This window comes from Poecilia formosa, unplaced genomic scaffold (genome assembly GCF_000485575.1).
Source record: "Poecilia formosa unplaced genomic scaffold, Poecilia_formosa-5.1.2 Scaffold410, whole genome shotgun sequence".
NCBI lineage: Eukaryota > Metazoa > Chordata > Actinopteri > Cyprinodontiformes > Poeciliidae > Poecilia > Poecilia formosa.
The window spans coordinates 16998-34746 of NW_006800349.1; the positions used below are offsets into that span (position 1 = coordinate 16998).

The window sequence follows — 17749 nt, forward strand, 5'->3', positions numbered from 1 at the left end:
AGGTAGGCCTATCAGATTCTGAGCAGCTGATTGTAGTTTGTAAGTGGTGGACAGGTAGCTAGCTATTTTAGACTACTTACTACTGTCTTTATCATTTAAGGGATACTAGACAAAGGTTGGGGTGGTAGGACGGAAAACGTCCATTATTTTTACATTCAAACCAGATATGCATTGATCTAAAGAAGATATAATGATTTTTATCGAAAATTAAACAACACTTCAGAGCTCACTTTCATTTTGCATTTCCCATCTCTAAATGCAGCATCATGTGGAGGCACCTACATAGGTCAAACAGGGGAAATCCATAGTCCAGGCTTCCCTGGTTCTAACTATCCTAAAAACTCCAACTGTGAATGGTACCTAGAAGGGCCCACGGGACACTACCTTACCTTGAGCTACAAGAACCTGAGCCTGCAGGACAGTGCAGGATGTGCTGCTGACTATGTGGAGATAAGAGAATACAATGCTTCAGGTGAGGACAAAAATCTAATTCTATTTAGAACTCATGTAAATTGTATGAATTCTTTAGATTCAAGTTTATAATTTCCACAGGACGTCTGCTGGGGCAACATTGTGGAAACAATATTCCAGCTTCAGTTGATACATCAGACAGTTTTGCTTATGTCAAATTTGTGAGTGACAACAGTGGAAATGCAGCTGGATTCAGCCTGTTTTTTGAAGCCAGTGTTGAAGGTAGGACCACTTTATTCTTTAGGGTTTTATTTAATGGGGCAGACACACATAGGCAAACTGAATAAAACAGCAGTCTCATGCTTGTATCATGGTGCTGATGGCGTAAGCTAATTTGCAGCACTTGTCCCTAGATGGGCTTTTTAAACAGTACTGTGGGTGTCTGTGGCTCTGTGGGTAGAGTAGTTGTCCTGTGATTGGAAGGTTGTAGGTTCGATTCCAGCTTCCTCCTACTTCATGGTGTGAATGTGACTAGTCACATTCACACCTGCACTCTACCCTGCTCCGGGTTGAGGAGCAGGGTAGAGTACTCCAGGGAGCACTTCCTGGAGTACTGGAGTACAATCCAGTACAGGTTCTCCAGTACTGGAGAGTACTGGAGGTACTGGACCTCCAGTACCTCCAGTGTGGAGGTACTGGAGAGTGTCCAGTACAGGAGGTACTGGACACCTCCAGAGTGCCCAGAGAAGGGTAGAGTGCCTGCTCCGGGTTGAGGAAGATGTCCTGCCCCAAGTGTGGAAAATGTGGGAAAAATGGAGTGGAAGATTGACGGGCAGACTGGTGCAGTCTCTGCAGTGAAGCAGGCGCTGTACCGGTCTGTCATGGTGAAGAGAGAGCTGAGTCAAAAAGGAAAGCTCTCAATTTACCGGTCGATCTACATTCCTACCCTCATCTATGGTCATGAGCTTTGGATCATGACAGAACAAGAGTTTTCTCCGGAGGGTGTCTGGGCTCTCCCTTAGAGATACGGTGAGAAGCTCAGTCATCCAGGAGGGACTCAGAGTAGAGCTACTGTAAGAACAGAAATACTATTTAAGGAGTTGTTTTTGCAAAAGGATTTTGACACCTCTCTAGGTCAAACAGACCTGACTCCCTTCCTTCCATTTGCGTGCAAAGCGCAAATGGAACCAAATATGGCTTGGGAAGGAAAGCTGTTTGGACCGATAAGAACAACAATTTGAGATGAATTGGCTTTCTCGGCAATTCTGAGATGGAGCAGATAAGGTCCCGAATATTTCTAAAGGACATCCAACACACACTTAGTATAAGGCTTGCCAGAATCCTTACGTAAGTCAAGGGTAGCAACCCCATTGGTCGAAACTTTCCAACTTACACCAGTGAAGATGACATTGTATAAAAAAGGGTGATGTTAAGAATACGGAGAGAATTTTGGAATATTTTTGAGTATTGAACTGTTGAAACTGTAACGAGGAATCCGTGGCAGAGTGTGTATTAAATATCCGAGCTCGCCTGAGGCCAAGCAGAAGAACTACGTCTCCGTGCGTTATTTCTTTTACTTATTTATTTGAGTATAGAAACCTTTGAGTTCTCCAAAACTACTGCTTCTCCATGTCGAGAAGAGCCAGTTGAGGTAGCTCAGGCATCTAGTTAGAATGCCTCCTCAACACCTCCCTGGTGAGGTGTTCTGGGCACATTTCACCAGGAGGAGGCCCAGAGGAAGACCGAGGGCACAATGGAGGCACTATGGTTCTTGGCTGGCCTGGGAACGCCCAGAGGAGCTGGCCTAAGTGGCTGGGGAGAGGATTGTCTGGGCCTCCCTACTTAGGCGGCTACCCTTGCAACCCGACTCCAGATGAGGGAAGGAGAGAGGAAGGAAAGAAGGAGTTGAAGTGGATCTGTGCAACGGTAAATAAAGCTGCAGTATGTAAGTTTGTGACAGCGTAATATGAGACAGATCACATGTGAAAAAATTGGGCTCTTCTGCCTTCTCCCAGTGGTCCCAGTACTAACAGCAGAAATACGCCACTCACTCAGAAGGATTGCTGTAAATGCTGTCAATCACTCTCATGCTCTCTCCCTCCTGCTTGTTCTTTGCTAAGCAACAGCTTGCTCAACACGACCTAGCCTGCCACAAATACTAAGGTGATCTTAGCATGGCCACCAATGACGTTGGATAAACAGTTGTCAGTATGTTAATGATTTTTCCATCATTAACACACTGAGCAGTATGCTGGAGGAGGATTGACAGTGCAAAGAAACTCCTTGCTCTGTTTGTGACTCAGAGTGGTACATTTTTGCAGTCCTAACTGTAAAACCAGGAGGAGGTGAAGGAATTGATTTTTTTTCACAATTACATGTCTCATAACATACTATCATGATATGGTGTCAGTTTTTATAAATATGGAAAAAAACAGCTTTTGTAACAGTTACATACTGCAGCTTTAACCCCAATGCACCTACTGATCAGTGTATAAATGTGAGTATGAGTGGGTGAATGTGGCTTTAGCATAAAACACTTTGAGTGGGAAAGAAGGCAGTGAACACCCAAACTGGAAAAGAGCTATAAAACTTCAGTCTGCTTAGCAATCCTACACAATGCTTCATCTGAGAGCCATTTCTAAATACATTAACTCAAGTTGTCTATAGATTAGTGTATCAGTGTATGAATGTGTGCACATTTGCAAGTGTGACTGGGTGAATACAGCCCTAGTGTGAAATGTTCTAGTGATTGGTATGTCTAGGAAAATGGGCTGTATATGAAGTAACTGATATTAAATAAACTTGGACAAAAAAGATTTAACTTCTGACAATCAAAATAAATTTTGTTGAATTATTTGATCTCACAATAGGTATCCATTTGTTTTTCCTTTTTTCTAGTGTGTGGAGGAGAGTTGAACGCTCCATCTGGTACTATCACTTCACCCAATTACCCAAACTTATATCCTCACAGCAGAGTGTGTCGCTGGGAATTGGTAGTCGCACCAAACCGCAGGGTTACACTCATCATTAATGACCTGCGCCTGGAAGGTTCTGGCACTTCCTGTGTGTTTGACTACGTTGATGTGAGTTCCTTTCCTCTCATTTGGATCTTGCCTGTTTTCTGTACTGTAAGTTTTCACATTTTTAATTCTCAGTTAATCTAAAGGAAAGAGACTGGCAATTGGAAGTTAACAAGTTTAATTCCAGTTCCAATTTGACATGCATCATATATTTATTTGGGAAGACACTGAACTCCTCACTGTCTATTAACAGTGATAGACAGTGAGGTGATAGATGAGGCGATGGTGGAGTGATAGATTGTGGTCAGCAACACAGGAGCACCACAGGGGACTATACTCTGACCATTCCTTTTCACGCTGTACACTTCAGACTTTCAGCACAAGTCTGACTTCTGTCATCTACAGAAATACTCAGATGACTCTGTAGTTGTCAAGTGTATCAGAGATGAACAAGAGACTGAGGACGGACGGACGGACCGATAGCTGCCGATTCTGATCATGCATGAGGCTGATCACCGATCGTTGCTGATCACCTGGATTGGCTGTTAAGTTTTCGCTTTAGGTATAAAATTTATATCTAAAGCAAAAAATTAACACTTTAGATAGATATATATATGTATACTATAAATAATGATTGGCTGGATCACATACTATAAATGATACTATGTGATCTGGCAAAATGGAAAAATGATCTGGCAATTCACCTAATTTAGATATAAAACATGCAAAATACTTGCAGGCACAATAGTACAGCTATTTGTTCAAAAGAACAACTGAAAAACCTGCAGTCAGTAAAATAATATTTAAAAGTAAGGCTCTCAGCACCATGAATTATACACGAGTCAAATAAATCTCACAACACTACCTATATCAAAAAATGTCAAGAAAAAAGGAAACATTCATTCAGAGTCAAATGCAGGTTCCATCAAAATAAGCAATCCTGTGTTACTAAATCAAAACTTCCTCAGACCATGGCTCGCTGAGTAACACAGGCTCTGATTGGCTGTTTCAGACTGAGCTGAATAATTCTGCAGAACAATAGAGGAGGCAGAGGAGATCTGTTTTTTTCAGAGATTATCTGTCTTATGTTAGGACATAGGGAAAGTTTTAATACATATCAAAAATCTTTTTGTTTGTTTGTTTTAGTTACATGCTGCAGCTTTATCAGACGTTTGGTGTGAGAGTTCACTGCAGGTGGAGCAGAAGCAAAGCTACATCTGTTAAACATTACTACCAGTAGCACGTAGCTATCGTAGCTATGAGGGGCCGTTTAGGACAAAAACTATGTTTTGTCTCTCACACATTAGTAAAGACTCATACACATACACAAAATATTAAAATTGCGCATGTACACTAGTAAAATATCACAACACTACATACAATTTTCTTTTCTCACACGCAAAAATTAAAGACTAAGATTGCACATATAAAGTAATAAAAGATTGCATGTGCATGCATTTTTTTTGTCTCTCTCGCACACACAAGACTAAAATTGCACATACTAAAATATCACATACAAAGTGTACAGACATACTATTCTGAATGATAAGTTGAAATGTATGTGTGTGTGTGAACTAACACTAGGCTGAATAAATAAATGAATGGGGATGAGACTTATTTGCCTGTGTTAGAGACTCATACGGCATTTTATAGGGACAGAGTGATTTTGGTGACATTTTGTGACTGTTTCACAGACTTGGATTGAATTAATTGAACTGATGGTATAATAAATGTTGTTTTTGTTATACATTTGCTTTGTTTAAAGATGAATCGTGTGGCTTTGTGTATTTAGTTATGCAGAACAGGGTTTCCCCTATAAATCTTGCTGAGCCCGGCAGTCAGGGTGCTGAGGCGGTCCATTGGCGGTTCACTGTGTTTTTGTATTAAGAGATGTTAAGTTGACAGGAAATGTAAAAATATTACTGGGTAATTATACGTTACAGGAAACGTCTCCAGTGATTTAAACCCACAACTAATCTTAAAAACAACAAATCAAAAAATACAATTAAAATGAATATCAATTATTTGCACTTTTGTTTAATCCAAATTAAGTCAGCAGCTCCATCAGGCCCCCCAGGGCTGCAGGGGCCCCATATAGGCTAATATTTTAACACAGGCCACAGATGCGTAAATGTAACATTTGTTTACTGAGATGATCAATGCTGCTAAATTTGATTTAATGGTTTCAGCATACATAAATTAAAATATTTAAATGTTAACATTGTAAATATAAGGTTTTAAGGAGCTGGTAAGTTTATTATGTAAAAGTTCAAAGAACAATATTCATATTTAAATTGTTTTGTTACCATAGCTACACTCTGATGCTGTGAGTTTAATCTTTGAGTTTGAGCTCTGTTTGTTCACAAATATAAATTAGTAAACTGCAATTATAACTTATTGCTTTTTAGGTTGGCTAACTAAACTAGTCCCCGTCTCCCAGATTAAATCTAACACAAAAGCTGTTAGAGGTGCTGATGTTTTTAGCAGCAAGAGGGGCCTCTAAGTCAAATCCTGCTCAAGGCCTCAGACAGCCTTGGACCGACTCTGCATGATGAGTTAAATCCGCTGCACTGCCCAGAGACGCGCAACAAAATGCTGTTAATGTGGCGTTAGTAGCTCTTCCATTTCATGTCTGTTGAGTTTGTAATAAGCATCACAGAAACTGTTTTGTTGTCCGAGCTTTAAGGGACGGATTTTTCAGATCTCTGCAAGGCCGCGTTCATTAACTCTAAGTGGACAAAGCATTTGATACGGTTTGCTGCTTCATGTAACCAGAAAAATAATACTAAAAATATAAAACCAGCGTGATGTGTGACTACAAGGCAAGTGCGAAAGCTCCTCACTTGGCTGAACCTGCATGATGAGGTTAGCGCTAGTTCGTTAACCGCTGACGCTCCGGCCAACAAACACATACATAAACTTTACAGGGAAGACAGAGCCACACGCTTATAATACACTGCAGGAAACCCTGCAAAAAAGGAACCTTTTTTGTCTTATTCCCTATTAGATAATGTAATTTATCTATTTCATTTCATTATTTAATTAATTGTAACTGGTTGTTTGATTACATGTGATTTTTGATGTCCATGTGCAACTGGGTAAAAAAATGTCATGTTTGATAGCTGTCATTTAATTCATGTGTATCTGACATAAAACTCAAAATAGGATTTAATGTATCGATAAATATCGTAGAATCGATAAAATTACACAACCCTACATGGAAAGGAGATTTAAGTAGACCTACCTATATTAAACACCTGATTGATTTTGTGGATTAGTCATAAACCCATAGAACCTCTGAGGGGGTTAGATAAAAGATAAAAGTATTAATTGGACACAGTGGTACCACATTATCATCCTATATTGGTCTGATCTAAGTAATCAGCAGAATCAGATATGTTGAGTATGGTGACCAACAACTTTGTGTTTCAGTGCTAAATTCATAAGAATTATGGGGGCATCTACATATTTCTTATGAATTATGCACATTGATCAAGTAATTACTGCACAAGCCACACCTCTCATCTGCATCATGTTTACAGGGTACAAGCCCATAATCACATGACCTCTGTTGATCTAATGGAGTAATTTGTCAAAACATTGACTTTACTGACTGAAACTATCCAAAATTAGAACTGAACAACCTGTAGGGATAGAATTCCTCATCTCAAGTCCTGGCCATACAATGGAGAAAATAGTACTGGTACTGAATGTTTGTTTCAGTTTTGGTTCATATCTCATCATTGTAAGTAAAACTTACAATCATGAGATAAATCGAGGCATAAATCGAGTGCTTTGCCTTTTGTACTCTGCTTTTGATTCAAGAGGAAAGCCTCATTCTCTCTAATTATTTCCTGTGGTAAAGACTTGGTCCACACCTAAAAACGACAATAACTGAAGACCTTCTAATCAGACAAAATTGGTGTCAAACGTTTGTACTATATTTGTGCTGGTTTGTGCAGCAAAAATGTTTGTTTCACTCAAGTACTAGAAAATAAATGTCTTCTTTATCAGAGTCCTATCTCTTACAGATATTTAATGGGTTGGCTGCTGATGCTCCTCGCCTCCATCGATTCTGTGGTACAGTCGCACCAGGCACTCAGGTTCACTCTTCTGGCAACACCATGGCTATTGTATTTCGCACCGATGCTTCCGTTTCCAGTGGTGGCTTTATGGTTACTTACTCCTCTGATGAGCCTGCAGGTGAGTTATTTTCCGAAAAAAACCTACAAGTTGAAAAACTATTCACAATTTTTTACCCATTATCCAGTTCAAATTTCAATCCTTTTAACACAGAACAGTGGACCCCTGGTGTTTACGGGAGTTAGGGACCACCGTCACTCATGAATAGCTAAAATCCATGAATACTTGAGACCCTTTCTAGAGTCGCTTATAACTGCATTTTTTAATTGTTCAAAGACCAGATATACATTAATATTCACCAATACAGAGTGTAAACCTTATATCTGCAGTTTTCCTTATCTCCGTTCTTCAGGGTACAGTCAATCAAAGGCAAGGAATGTAAATGGTGCAAATTCCTCATTGACTGCTTGGCAAATGGTCTGTATCTGTATAGTGCTTTATGAAGTCCAGGGGACCCCAAAGAACTTCACACTACATTCACACGCTGATGATGGCAAACTACTGGAAAGAATCAACAGCTGTGCTGGGCAGCCTGACAGAGCAAAGCTACCATGCAGTGGTGCTAGTTGTGACCGCTGGTGACCCTCTGACCACCAGAGGTCACCTCTAGTAGGCGAAGCAGATCAAGTGACTTGATAAAGGACACAATGCTACCATCATTCCTATGCCTATGGATATGCCATTTCTTGATCTCAGAAACAGAAAACTGTTGAATTTACTTCAGCTTCCTGAGCTGTATTTTCTTTTGGAAAATGTTGATAAACATTACAAAAATTCCTAAAATAGGCACATTTTCCGCAAATAATTTGGCACTGTGTTCCACAGAAAAGCACATTAATAGGTGAATCCACACTGTATGTGTTTTCATGTCTTGATTGGTTTTCTGCAGGAATACAGTAGAAATAGTCACTTGGAGTTAGTTAATAATGTAGAGCTGGAGACCTCCAGAGAAAGCAGATCTGCATGTTTACAGCTATACATGAGGTTTGGAAAACTAAGATGTGCAGTCTGGGTACAGTGAATACTGTTCCCCCACATAAAGCTGTCAACATTACTATCAGTTTCGCTCAGGTCAGAAACAGATCCAGGAGAATACATGTGAACAAATTACAATTTGTATTGGCATGTTGATTCATTAAGCTTGAAAGGAAATAGTGACTCTATAGTCACTAGAAACCGGGTGCTTTCTTTGAAACGTGAAGGATGACTTTGCCTCTCTTTACGTGTTCATGTTTCATCAGAGTGTGGAGGAATTCTGAATGACCCAGCTGGAGGCAACTTCACATCACCTGGTTTCCAGGTGTCCAATTACAGTAACAACTTGAACTGCGAGTGGTTGATTCAGAATCCCATTCACATCAACTCTTCAATTGTGGTTCTCATTGAAGACTTGCACCTGGAAAACCATCAGACTTGTGAACTAGACTACCTTCAGTTCCGCCTGGGTAAGTCCTCCCAAAATGACTACAGGGTTCTACCATAACATTTAGTTTTTTTTTATGGTAAACTAAGTTTAGATTGCAATGGATCTTTAATAAGGGGCTTGAGATTCACCCTTTTCCTGAAGAGGTTTACTGTAATGCCTCCAAAAGTCAAAGTTACCCTCATAAGATGAAAGATACTGATAGGAAAAATATAGTTTCAAAGTCAAAGGCAGGTTTGAAGGTTTTTGAGAATGACCCAAAAAGAGTAAAGACAGCAAAGGCGAACAAACTGGATATTGTGATGTTTGACAACGTACACCAAAAGGCAATAGTGATTGCGTAATCCCAGAAATGGTTAGCTTTGGTGGCCTAAATGGACATCAGAATTCTTGGAGGTAAAGTGGAAGCAACCAAACTTTTTCTTGTTAACCAGTGCTTCATTTGGCCCCATTACGTATCAAGCAATGCCTATTTAATGAAAGAGATGCAATCTTAATGAACCCATTTAGCTGCCTTTTTGTCTTTATTTCCTTCATTCGTGGGTAACATCTGTCACTAAATAGGTTGTTGGTTGGTAGACTTTACCCCCAGGCATATGGATTGCTTCACATACAAACTGTTAAAATCAAACAGGTTCAGAAAGAAATTGATCCGAGCAAATAAGAGAAGATTTTTAGTCCTTTTTAAGGTTTCCTTCTAATTAGGGCTGTCAACGTTAACTCATTAACACAGGTAATTACTCTGAACATTTTAATGCATTAATATTACATAATGCAGATTAATGAACCTACCTATTTTCCCCTAAAACTATCTCTTCCATTGGGGGTTGCCTCGTTCACAGCAGCGTGTTACGGGCTAGACACACGGAGAGCAATAAACGATAGCAAACAGTGACAAAAATTGAAAACTTTCAACTTTCTTGTGTTGTTGTTAACGTATAGTATACAGGGGTTGTAGAGTTCTTATTTTCTGTTGTTTTCTTTGCTTGTTTGTTTGTCTTTTGGTCCATCCCTTGTCAAGGTGACTGGGATGGGGAGCTGTTGGGGAGATTTTGTGGACAAACGCCACCCCACATCCCAATCGTGGTGTTCACACCAGAGCTGTGGGTTCATTTCCAGACTGACTCTTCACAGGGGGATTTGGGTTTCAAGGCCAAGTACTCATTCTCTGGTAAGACAGTGATGGGTTAAGTCATTTTATGTAACACAGTTGTTTGTTTTTTAGCATGACTTATGGCATTTTCAACCATAACGCATCAACTCTGTGACCTTAGAGTTAATGTTTCTGCAGAATGTGGAGGCTGGCAAACAGGTGATGGTGGGGTGTTATCCAGCCCTAATTACCCCAACATGTATCCCAGCCCAAGTCGCTGTGCTTGGCTACTGGAAGCTCCCATTGGCCACACTATCACGGTGAGTCCTTAACGCATTCAGTTGCCGTGATAGAACAAAAAGGAGAGCTAGCCAGTTTCAATTGAAGTTGCTCAGAAACAGTATCGTACTATTTAAAAATGTCTTAGCTAGCATCAAGAGTAGTAGTTGGCGGGACGCGGCAGTGGAACAGTGGGTTTAGGATGCAACCCATGAACAGAGGCCAGTCCTCGACGCGGCCGTCAAGGGTTCGAGTCCCTGTCTGTTGACCTTTGCACCATGTCTTCTCCCCTCTCTCATAACCCACTTTACTGTCATACTACTGTGAAATAAAGATCAATGGAGCCAAAAAGTCCTTAAAAAAAGAGCAGTGGTTGGCTGTCTGTCTGTTCAAACTGAACCTCGGGTCTTCCAGGACTGTAAAGAGGTTGACAGCAAATTCATGGAACATTGGTTGGAGACACACATACAGACAAATCTGGGACATATTGGAACACTAACATTATATTTTTTTTTTCATAAAGAATTCTTCTATCTCCAGAGTAAATGGTAAAAAATTATTAAAAAGCTGTTCGACAAAAAGTCATCACTACAAAGTTGTCAGAAAGACAAGTGGAGCAAAATATCTTCAACCATATTTTATTGTGAGCCAGGTGGCTTCACAACATTTGGCCTTAAAAGAAAACCTCTTCAGGAGGACGTCATAGTCTGACAAGCCAACCCTGTTTGACAATACAAACCCCTAATCTGACCCAATGCACATGGTTCACTACATGGTACAAATGATTCATATATATAAAGACATAATTAAATAATAAATAGCTACTTTATACAAATGAAATCATGGCTATTAATATTCTGGTTAATTCAATCCAAGTTAAGTGGAGACACACCTGTGGATGTATGTTAAGGTTACACTACAGGTCTGGTTCATCACTGGGTCCAGCTTCCAGATATCAGAAAGTTCTGACATTTGTTCAAACCACTTTATGAAGACTAAATGAAATGAGAATGTCCATTCATCACTGTTCAGGGTGAACATCTGTGTTTTAGTGTAAAATGTGTAGACCAACCCCAGAATAAAAAAACAGTGTAAGTAAATTACTGCTTTGCTTTTTCCTGTAGATGATTTGAGGTTAATACAGGAAGCCTTAAGTGTTCTGTAGCCTTCTGTACTTTGTTGTCTTTCTCCCGTGTTCCTATAGTTGAGCTTCAGCTACTTCAACCTAGAATCACACGCCACATGCAGCTGGGATTCTGTCACAATTTTTAATGGAGGATCCCCTGGATCTCCAATTATTGGCCAGTATTGTGGAACCACCAGTCCTGGAACCATCCAATCAGGCTCGAACAAACTGGCTGTAGTTTTCCTGGCAGACCACAGTATTTCAAAGGGTGGATTTTTCGCCTCCTGGTCTGCCGACTCTTCTGGTAAGTTTTTGTTAAATAAATAAATATCTGGCATAGTGTTTGTGGAATATCGAGAGAGAGATTCCACAAACACTATGCCAGGCACATTGTGTTTGTGTCTGATATAAATTTGTCAGCACAAGATAGGCCTATAATTATTCAGCTTTTAAACAGTTGACATATAAATTATTTTACATAATATATCCTTTCTACCAATATACAAGCAGTTTTTTAATGTTTGCAAATGTTGTCTTATCTATGAGTTTTAAGACTCTATTTTCTGCTTTTATGTGATGATTTTCAAAATAGTGTGTATAGTAATATTTTTATCTTCCACTAGGCTGTGGAGGGGTGCTCCACGCTGATACAGGAACAATTAAGTCACCAAATTACCCCCAGAACTTCCCAGCAAATACAGAGTGTTTTTGGCAGATCATTGCCCATGAGGGAAACCATCTGGAGATGAGCTTTGGTGAAAACTTTGAGATCCCAGACAGCACTGGCAGCTGCCAGACCAGCTATATCAAGGTACAATCAGGAATTGACACTTTTTCAGATCAACTATTATTTCAGGGTAAAGTAAGACATGAGCCAGACAAAAGAGGAAAGGATTAATAGTGACTTGTGCGTTTCTCCGTAGGTTTGGTCAGGCAGTACCCAGAATTCTGAGGATCTGCTTGTGACAGGCTGCGGTTCTTTGGCACCAGAACCCGTTGTCGCGCCATATAATCTTATCACAAGTCGATTCCAAGCCACTGCTACCTCTGGTGTAGGTTTCTCCATGTCCTTCAGCACCCGTAAGAATCTCAAGTGTATTCATCTCAACCTATTTGTGTTATTGTAACACCTGCCAACATGGTAGCAGTTCTCCTCTACAGTTGACAGGTAACCCTCTTAGTAGGTGAGCAAAAGTCATATTAATAAAGGCTCTATGTAAGCAATATAGTTTTGCGAACAATATCCTGCCTATTAATTCTGATATTTGCACCAGCGTTATCAGTCATATCATAAAATTTGCATCACAAAAGCGATGCAAATCATGAAAGTCTCGAGCTCTTTTCTGTTTTTAAAAAGACAAAAATTCCAACAAAATGATCTAAAGTTTGATGTCTTTTGCTCCTGAGGGTGTGGTGCAAGTTTTGATGCTTCCAAGGGTCGAGTGGTTTCTCCGAATTTCCCAGCTGACTACCCAGACCTCGCTAACTGCAACTACACTATAGATGCTGGACAGCAGACAGTGATTGTTCTCAGCTTTCAGGTCTTCCAGGTAGAGGGTATGTGTTCACACTGCTACATGGGAACAGAAATAAATAACCTTGATGATAAACCATGTCTTCCTTGTTGGATGTTGTACCAAAGGTTTCTTTTATCTTTTGTTTAGCACACTCCACCTGTATGTATGATGGTCTCAAGATCTACAGCCCAGTTTCTAGTAGCACTGCAATGGCCACTTTATGTGGTACCAACATTCCAGGCCCTTTTTCCACTTTTGGTCCTATGTTACTTCACTTCTACTCTGACTCTCTGATTACCAGCCGTGGCTTCATGGCAGAATACAGTGCCATACGTAAGTAAAACAACATACAGATACTGTGCCTACAGAAGGTATTAGTTTCATAAGTTTATTTTTTACTCTTATTTCAGTTCAGTTTTTGGACACTTTACCTGCTTCTGATATGTTGAGATGTAAGACAGTAGTAGGATAAAAGTGTCCATTCAGGTCAGGACTCTTAATAAGCTCAGCATAACGGCAACATCTCTTCTGTCAATATGTTGGGGTACTAGTACTGGTACTGGTACTAGTACCGGTACTAATACTGGTACTAGTGGCAGATTTCACATCTCAATTTTGAGACCATAAGCTATTCAACATTAAACCTATAACTATGTGCTGACAAGCTAATGATACCTTTTTAACCTTTGCACAACAATAGATTTGATCTGACAGTTAGGATAATTAATGTTAACTCAGAAAATGTTCCAATTTACAACTTTCAAATCTGCAAAGCTTTACATTTTAGATCAGACAAGGTGTAATACAGTTTAGAGTAGCATTCTATACAATAGTTTTCAATAACTATTGTCCTGCTTTTAGGTCACTCCCTGCTCCAGTATACCTGAAATCAAATCAGTCACCACACCTTTAAACTTGATGGCATGCTGAGTAGGTTATTCAGCCACCAGATCAGCTGTGTCAGAGCAAGGATGCATCTTAAAACTGGAGTACAGTGACTCTTGGTGACTGAACTTGGAGACCCCTGGTCTAAAATGATATTAGAACTTTAGTGCTGTCACATTTCACTTTTTATTTAAACTTGCAACCAACTAAGTTTGACAGAGCACACCTGTTAATGGCCGCTCTCCCTCTTTGTTGTAACGTGCACTTGTTTCTGAACCGGATTAGTTTTGGTGACTCATGTGAGTCCCAAGGGTGCTGCTGGAGAACACATAAATAATCATGACTCCCAAAGTACAATGTCCCCACCATCTTTTAGATTTTTCTTTGTGCTTGATATTTATTAGTAAGGCATGTTTTGTAGGGGTCAGTTACAGCTTGATCCAGCAGCAGAAATCAGGTGATATTGAATCAAATGCATATAATATATAATCAATTCTACCTAAATACCTCTCCCTAACTCTGAAGCTGATAGCGCTAAATAGGAGACTTTGAGGGACAGAGAATGGTAACTGAACTCCAACACATACAGGCAGTTGATGTGATGATGAGTGAGGCCCAGCAGGGAGTGTGTAGGATGGAGCAGGCAGCTGGAGGCAGGCAGGAGTCCTGAGAGGGATTCTCTGATTCCTCCTGTTCCCAAGTGATGACTTGCCAGACAGACTAGTTTTCATCTTTGCCTTGAGTTGGCCGTCAGGGCTGCCTTAGACGGAGGTTTAGGCTCTGCTCCTAACCCGAGGCTTGTCAAAGGTCACCTTCCATGCCATAGCATGCACACACCTTTTCTCTCAGCATTTTGAGTTCCTTTTTCGTAATTTATGCTTTGCCATGTGCTTCCTAAAGGCCCAGTGATCAACACTGGCTCCTTCTTAGTTCCTGTTTTCTCTTGGTTCACAGACACACCCTGTCCCCATCAGTGAACTAACATCTATAATTCTAACACATCAACAACCTACATTACATAATTGCAATCAATTATTTTCTGATTACAAATACATTAGAATGCAGTCATAGCTATATTACAGTTAAAATGATCAGTACTTAGTGCTGCTCCACAATCTTTTTACTTCGGGCCACTTGTAATAACATTTCAGAGTTTTACATAGCATTTTATTTCAACACATCAATTTTTAAGCACTCTTAAAATCTGGACTTCCTATGGAAGGGAGACCAAACTCCACCAAACTCTGGCGCTTTCACATCCAGTAATAACATAATGGCATAATGAAAGTAGCCTAAGCAGAGAAAGTAAGTCTACATATGGAAAAAATAATGAATGATGCTGAGAAAAAAATTGTCAATAATTAAAAATCTGTGCTTCAGTGAAGCCTTAGAGTAAAGACACCATGTTACAAAGGTCAACATGATATACATTTCTTCAAAATATTATGATACTGTATTTACTGCAAAATTTCATACCATGTTCCTTTTTTATAAATGCAAAGTTTTGTGTAAATATTGCATCACACTTTTTTTAATTTATTTTTTTGGTGATGGTATCAAACTACCAGACTGGAAGCTTCTAAAGAAGAAACAATGGCAATTTTCTTTCTTCTTGATTGTCTTTTGCTACCAACAGCCATTTTCAGCTTTGTTCCTTAGTGAGAACACAACAGGAAGCGACCCATTTCAGAATAGATGGACTAATTTGGTGAAAGAAAAATGTGCACTTGCCTCTTCAGTCTGCTTGTAGCTGGAATATTGAGACCAAATTGGAGCAGTGTGGGTAATATCGAACAGAGAAGGTCATGTAAGAAAGATACAATTTGTCTGGAGATGTATTTCCTTGTACTTTTGTGAAATGTGAATTTTCACAAAGGGAGACATATACAGGGGCTTCAGCAGAATCCTGCATCTGTTTCCTTCATAGATGACACAGTATCAATAATTTTAAGATTTTGATAATAAAAAAATCAGCCTGGTATTGAGGTAGATTTTTAGATTCTGATTACACACTGATGCTTTAACCTTTGTCATTTATCCAATTCAATGTACCAGTTTACAACAAATGTCTTCTCAAGTTACTTTACAAAAAAATGCAATCGTATATACATTCCAACTGATACTAGTTCTCAAACAGTACAGCTCAAATAACTATTCACAGTGGATTAAAAACTTTCGGTAACACTTTATTTGAAGGGGTGTGCATAAGACTGACATGACTGTCATAAACATGACATAACACCCGTTATAAACATGGAGTCTTTATGAATGTCTATGACCGCTGTCATGAAGTGTCATTCAGTAAATAATGACACTTTTAATGCAAAGTTGCTCTAAAAGTTGCATTAAAAGTCCATTAAAAATGCCAAATTTGCATTAAATTATCATAATTTACAAAATCATGCAAAGTTGGCATTTTTAATGGACTTTCAATGCAACTTTTAGAGCAACTTTGCATTAAAAGTGTCATTATTTACCGAATGACACTTCATGACAACAGTCATAAACATTCATAAAGACTTCTTCATGTTTATGATGGTGTCTTATGCACTTCAAATAAAGTGTTTCCAAACTTCCCCTCTAAGGACACCCAAACAGAATGCTGCAAGACTTGCAGCATTCACTCCTCCTGGACGAGAACTTAGTGACAATTGCTTGCGTTGTGTTGTTAACTTTTCAGCAATCCCTTACCAAGCATGCATGTAGAAACAGTGGAGAGGAAAAAAACCCTTTAACAGGAAAAAACTTCCAGCAGAACCTGGTTCAATACAAACTGGGGGTTTGAGAAGAAAGAGCAGAATGTGCAAGAAAAAACATGATGTGGGATTATTTTTGATATTCATGAAAGTAAAAGAAAATATATTAGACATTTGATGTTTGAATCTTTGTGTGCTTGTGTGTGTGTTCAGCATGTGGCGGTTTCTTCAATAGCACCCCAGGTACAGTGAGCAGTCCGGCCCTCTCCATTACCAACTACCACCACAACATAAACTGTACCTACCACATCACCGTCCAAGCAGACAGAGTTGTGGATCTCAAGTAAGACTACGTGTGATAAAATATAAGTTAAATAATAATTTACTTGAAACATGAAACAATGTTTTCTTACACTGGCAGTTTAAAGCCAGTATAATGTAAGTTTAAACCATATTTAGTTATGTTTCATGTCTTCTCCCTTTGTAGATTCAATACTTTCAGCTTAGAAGCTTCTTCTTCATGTCGCTATGACTATGTGGCCGTGTATGACGGGCCTGACAGCTTGGCACCATTGCTGGGAAGGTTCTGTGGAACAGTGCTCCCACCTGACATACGCTCCTCTACAAACAATTTGTTCATCATCTTCAGTACAGATGCCACGGTTAGTGGTGTTGGCTGGAGAGCCACTTACAGTCAAACACTTGGTAAGTTAACTTTAGGATTAGTTATGATGATGTGGATGTGTTTCTATCAAATAAATGGGTTAACACGCAAAATCAAAAGCACAATGACAAGAACAACCAATTATTGTAGCCAATGGTGCACTGGAATCTAACAAAGTTGTAGTTGGATTATCACAGAGATAAACTAATTTTTCATTTGATATTTGGTAACATTGTTTTTTAGTATGACTTGGATCAAACCTTTTCAGTTTCCTACCACAAGTTTCTCTCAATAATCGGCTGGAGTTCTGTCTCTTTCCTCTTGATAGAACTAGTCGAAGTCTATCTGGTTTGTAGCCCAACTCACTCATACACTTTTTCAGGTCTACCCACAAACTCTCAATCGGATTGAGATTAGAACTTTGTGATGGCCACAGCAAAACATTGACTTTGTTGTCCTTAATCCACTCTGTAACCACTTTGGCTTTTTGCA

The 17749-nt window shown here is 39.5% G+C and overlaps 1 protein-coding gene across 1 annotated transcript in view; it reads left to right on the plus strand.

Annotated features, from left to right (window-relative positions):
- The window catches only part of LOC103155053 (cubilin-like), a gene marked incomplete at its 5' end in the record, with an annotated part of 46450 nt that overhangs the window by 11607 nt on the left and 17094 nt on the right, over positions 1-17749 (plus strand). Inside the window, 14 exons of the mRNA XM_016663239.1 lie at positions 263-472; positions 553-693; positions 3310-3494; positions 7463-7634; positions 8816-9019; positions 10019-10168; positions 10289-10410; positions 11574-11799; positions 12119-12306; positions 12419-12575; positions 12903-13052; positions 13160-13345; positions 16807-16936; positions 17081-17298. Of these exons, the coding sequence (XP_016518725.1) occupies positions 263-472; positions 553-693; positions 3310-3494; positions 7463-7634; positions 8816-9019; positions 10019-10168; positions 10289-10410; positions 11574-11799; positions 12119-12306; positions 12419-12575; positions 12903-13052; positions 13160-13345; positions 16807-16936; positions 17081-17298 (2439 nt within the window). The remainder of the gene's footprint in view (positions 1-262; positions 473-552; positions 694-3309; positions 3495-7462; positions 7635-8815; positions 9020-10018; positions 10169-10288; positions 10411-11573; positions 11800-12118; positions 12307-12418; positions 12576-12902; positions 13053-13159; positions 13346-16806; positions 16937-17080; positions 17299-17749) is intronic.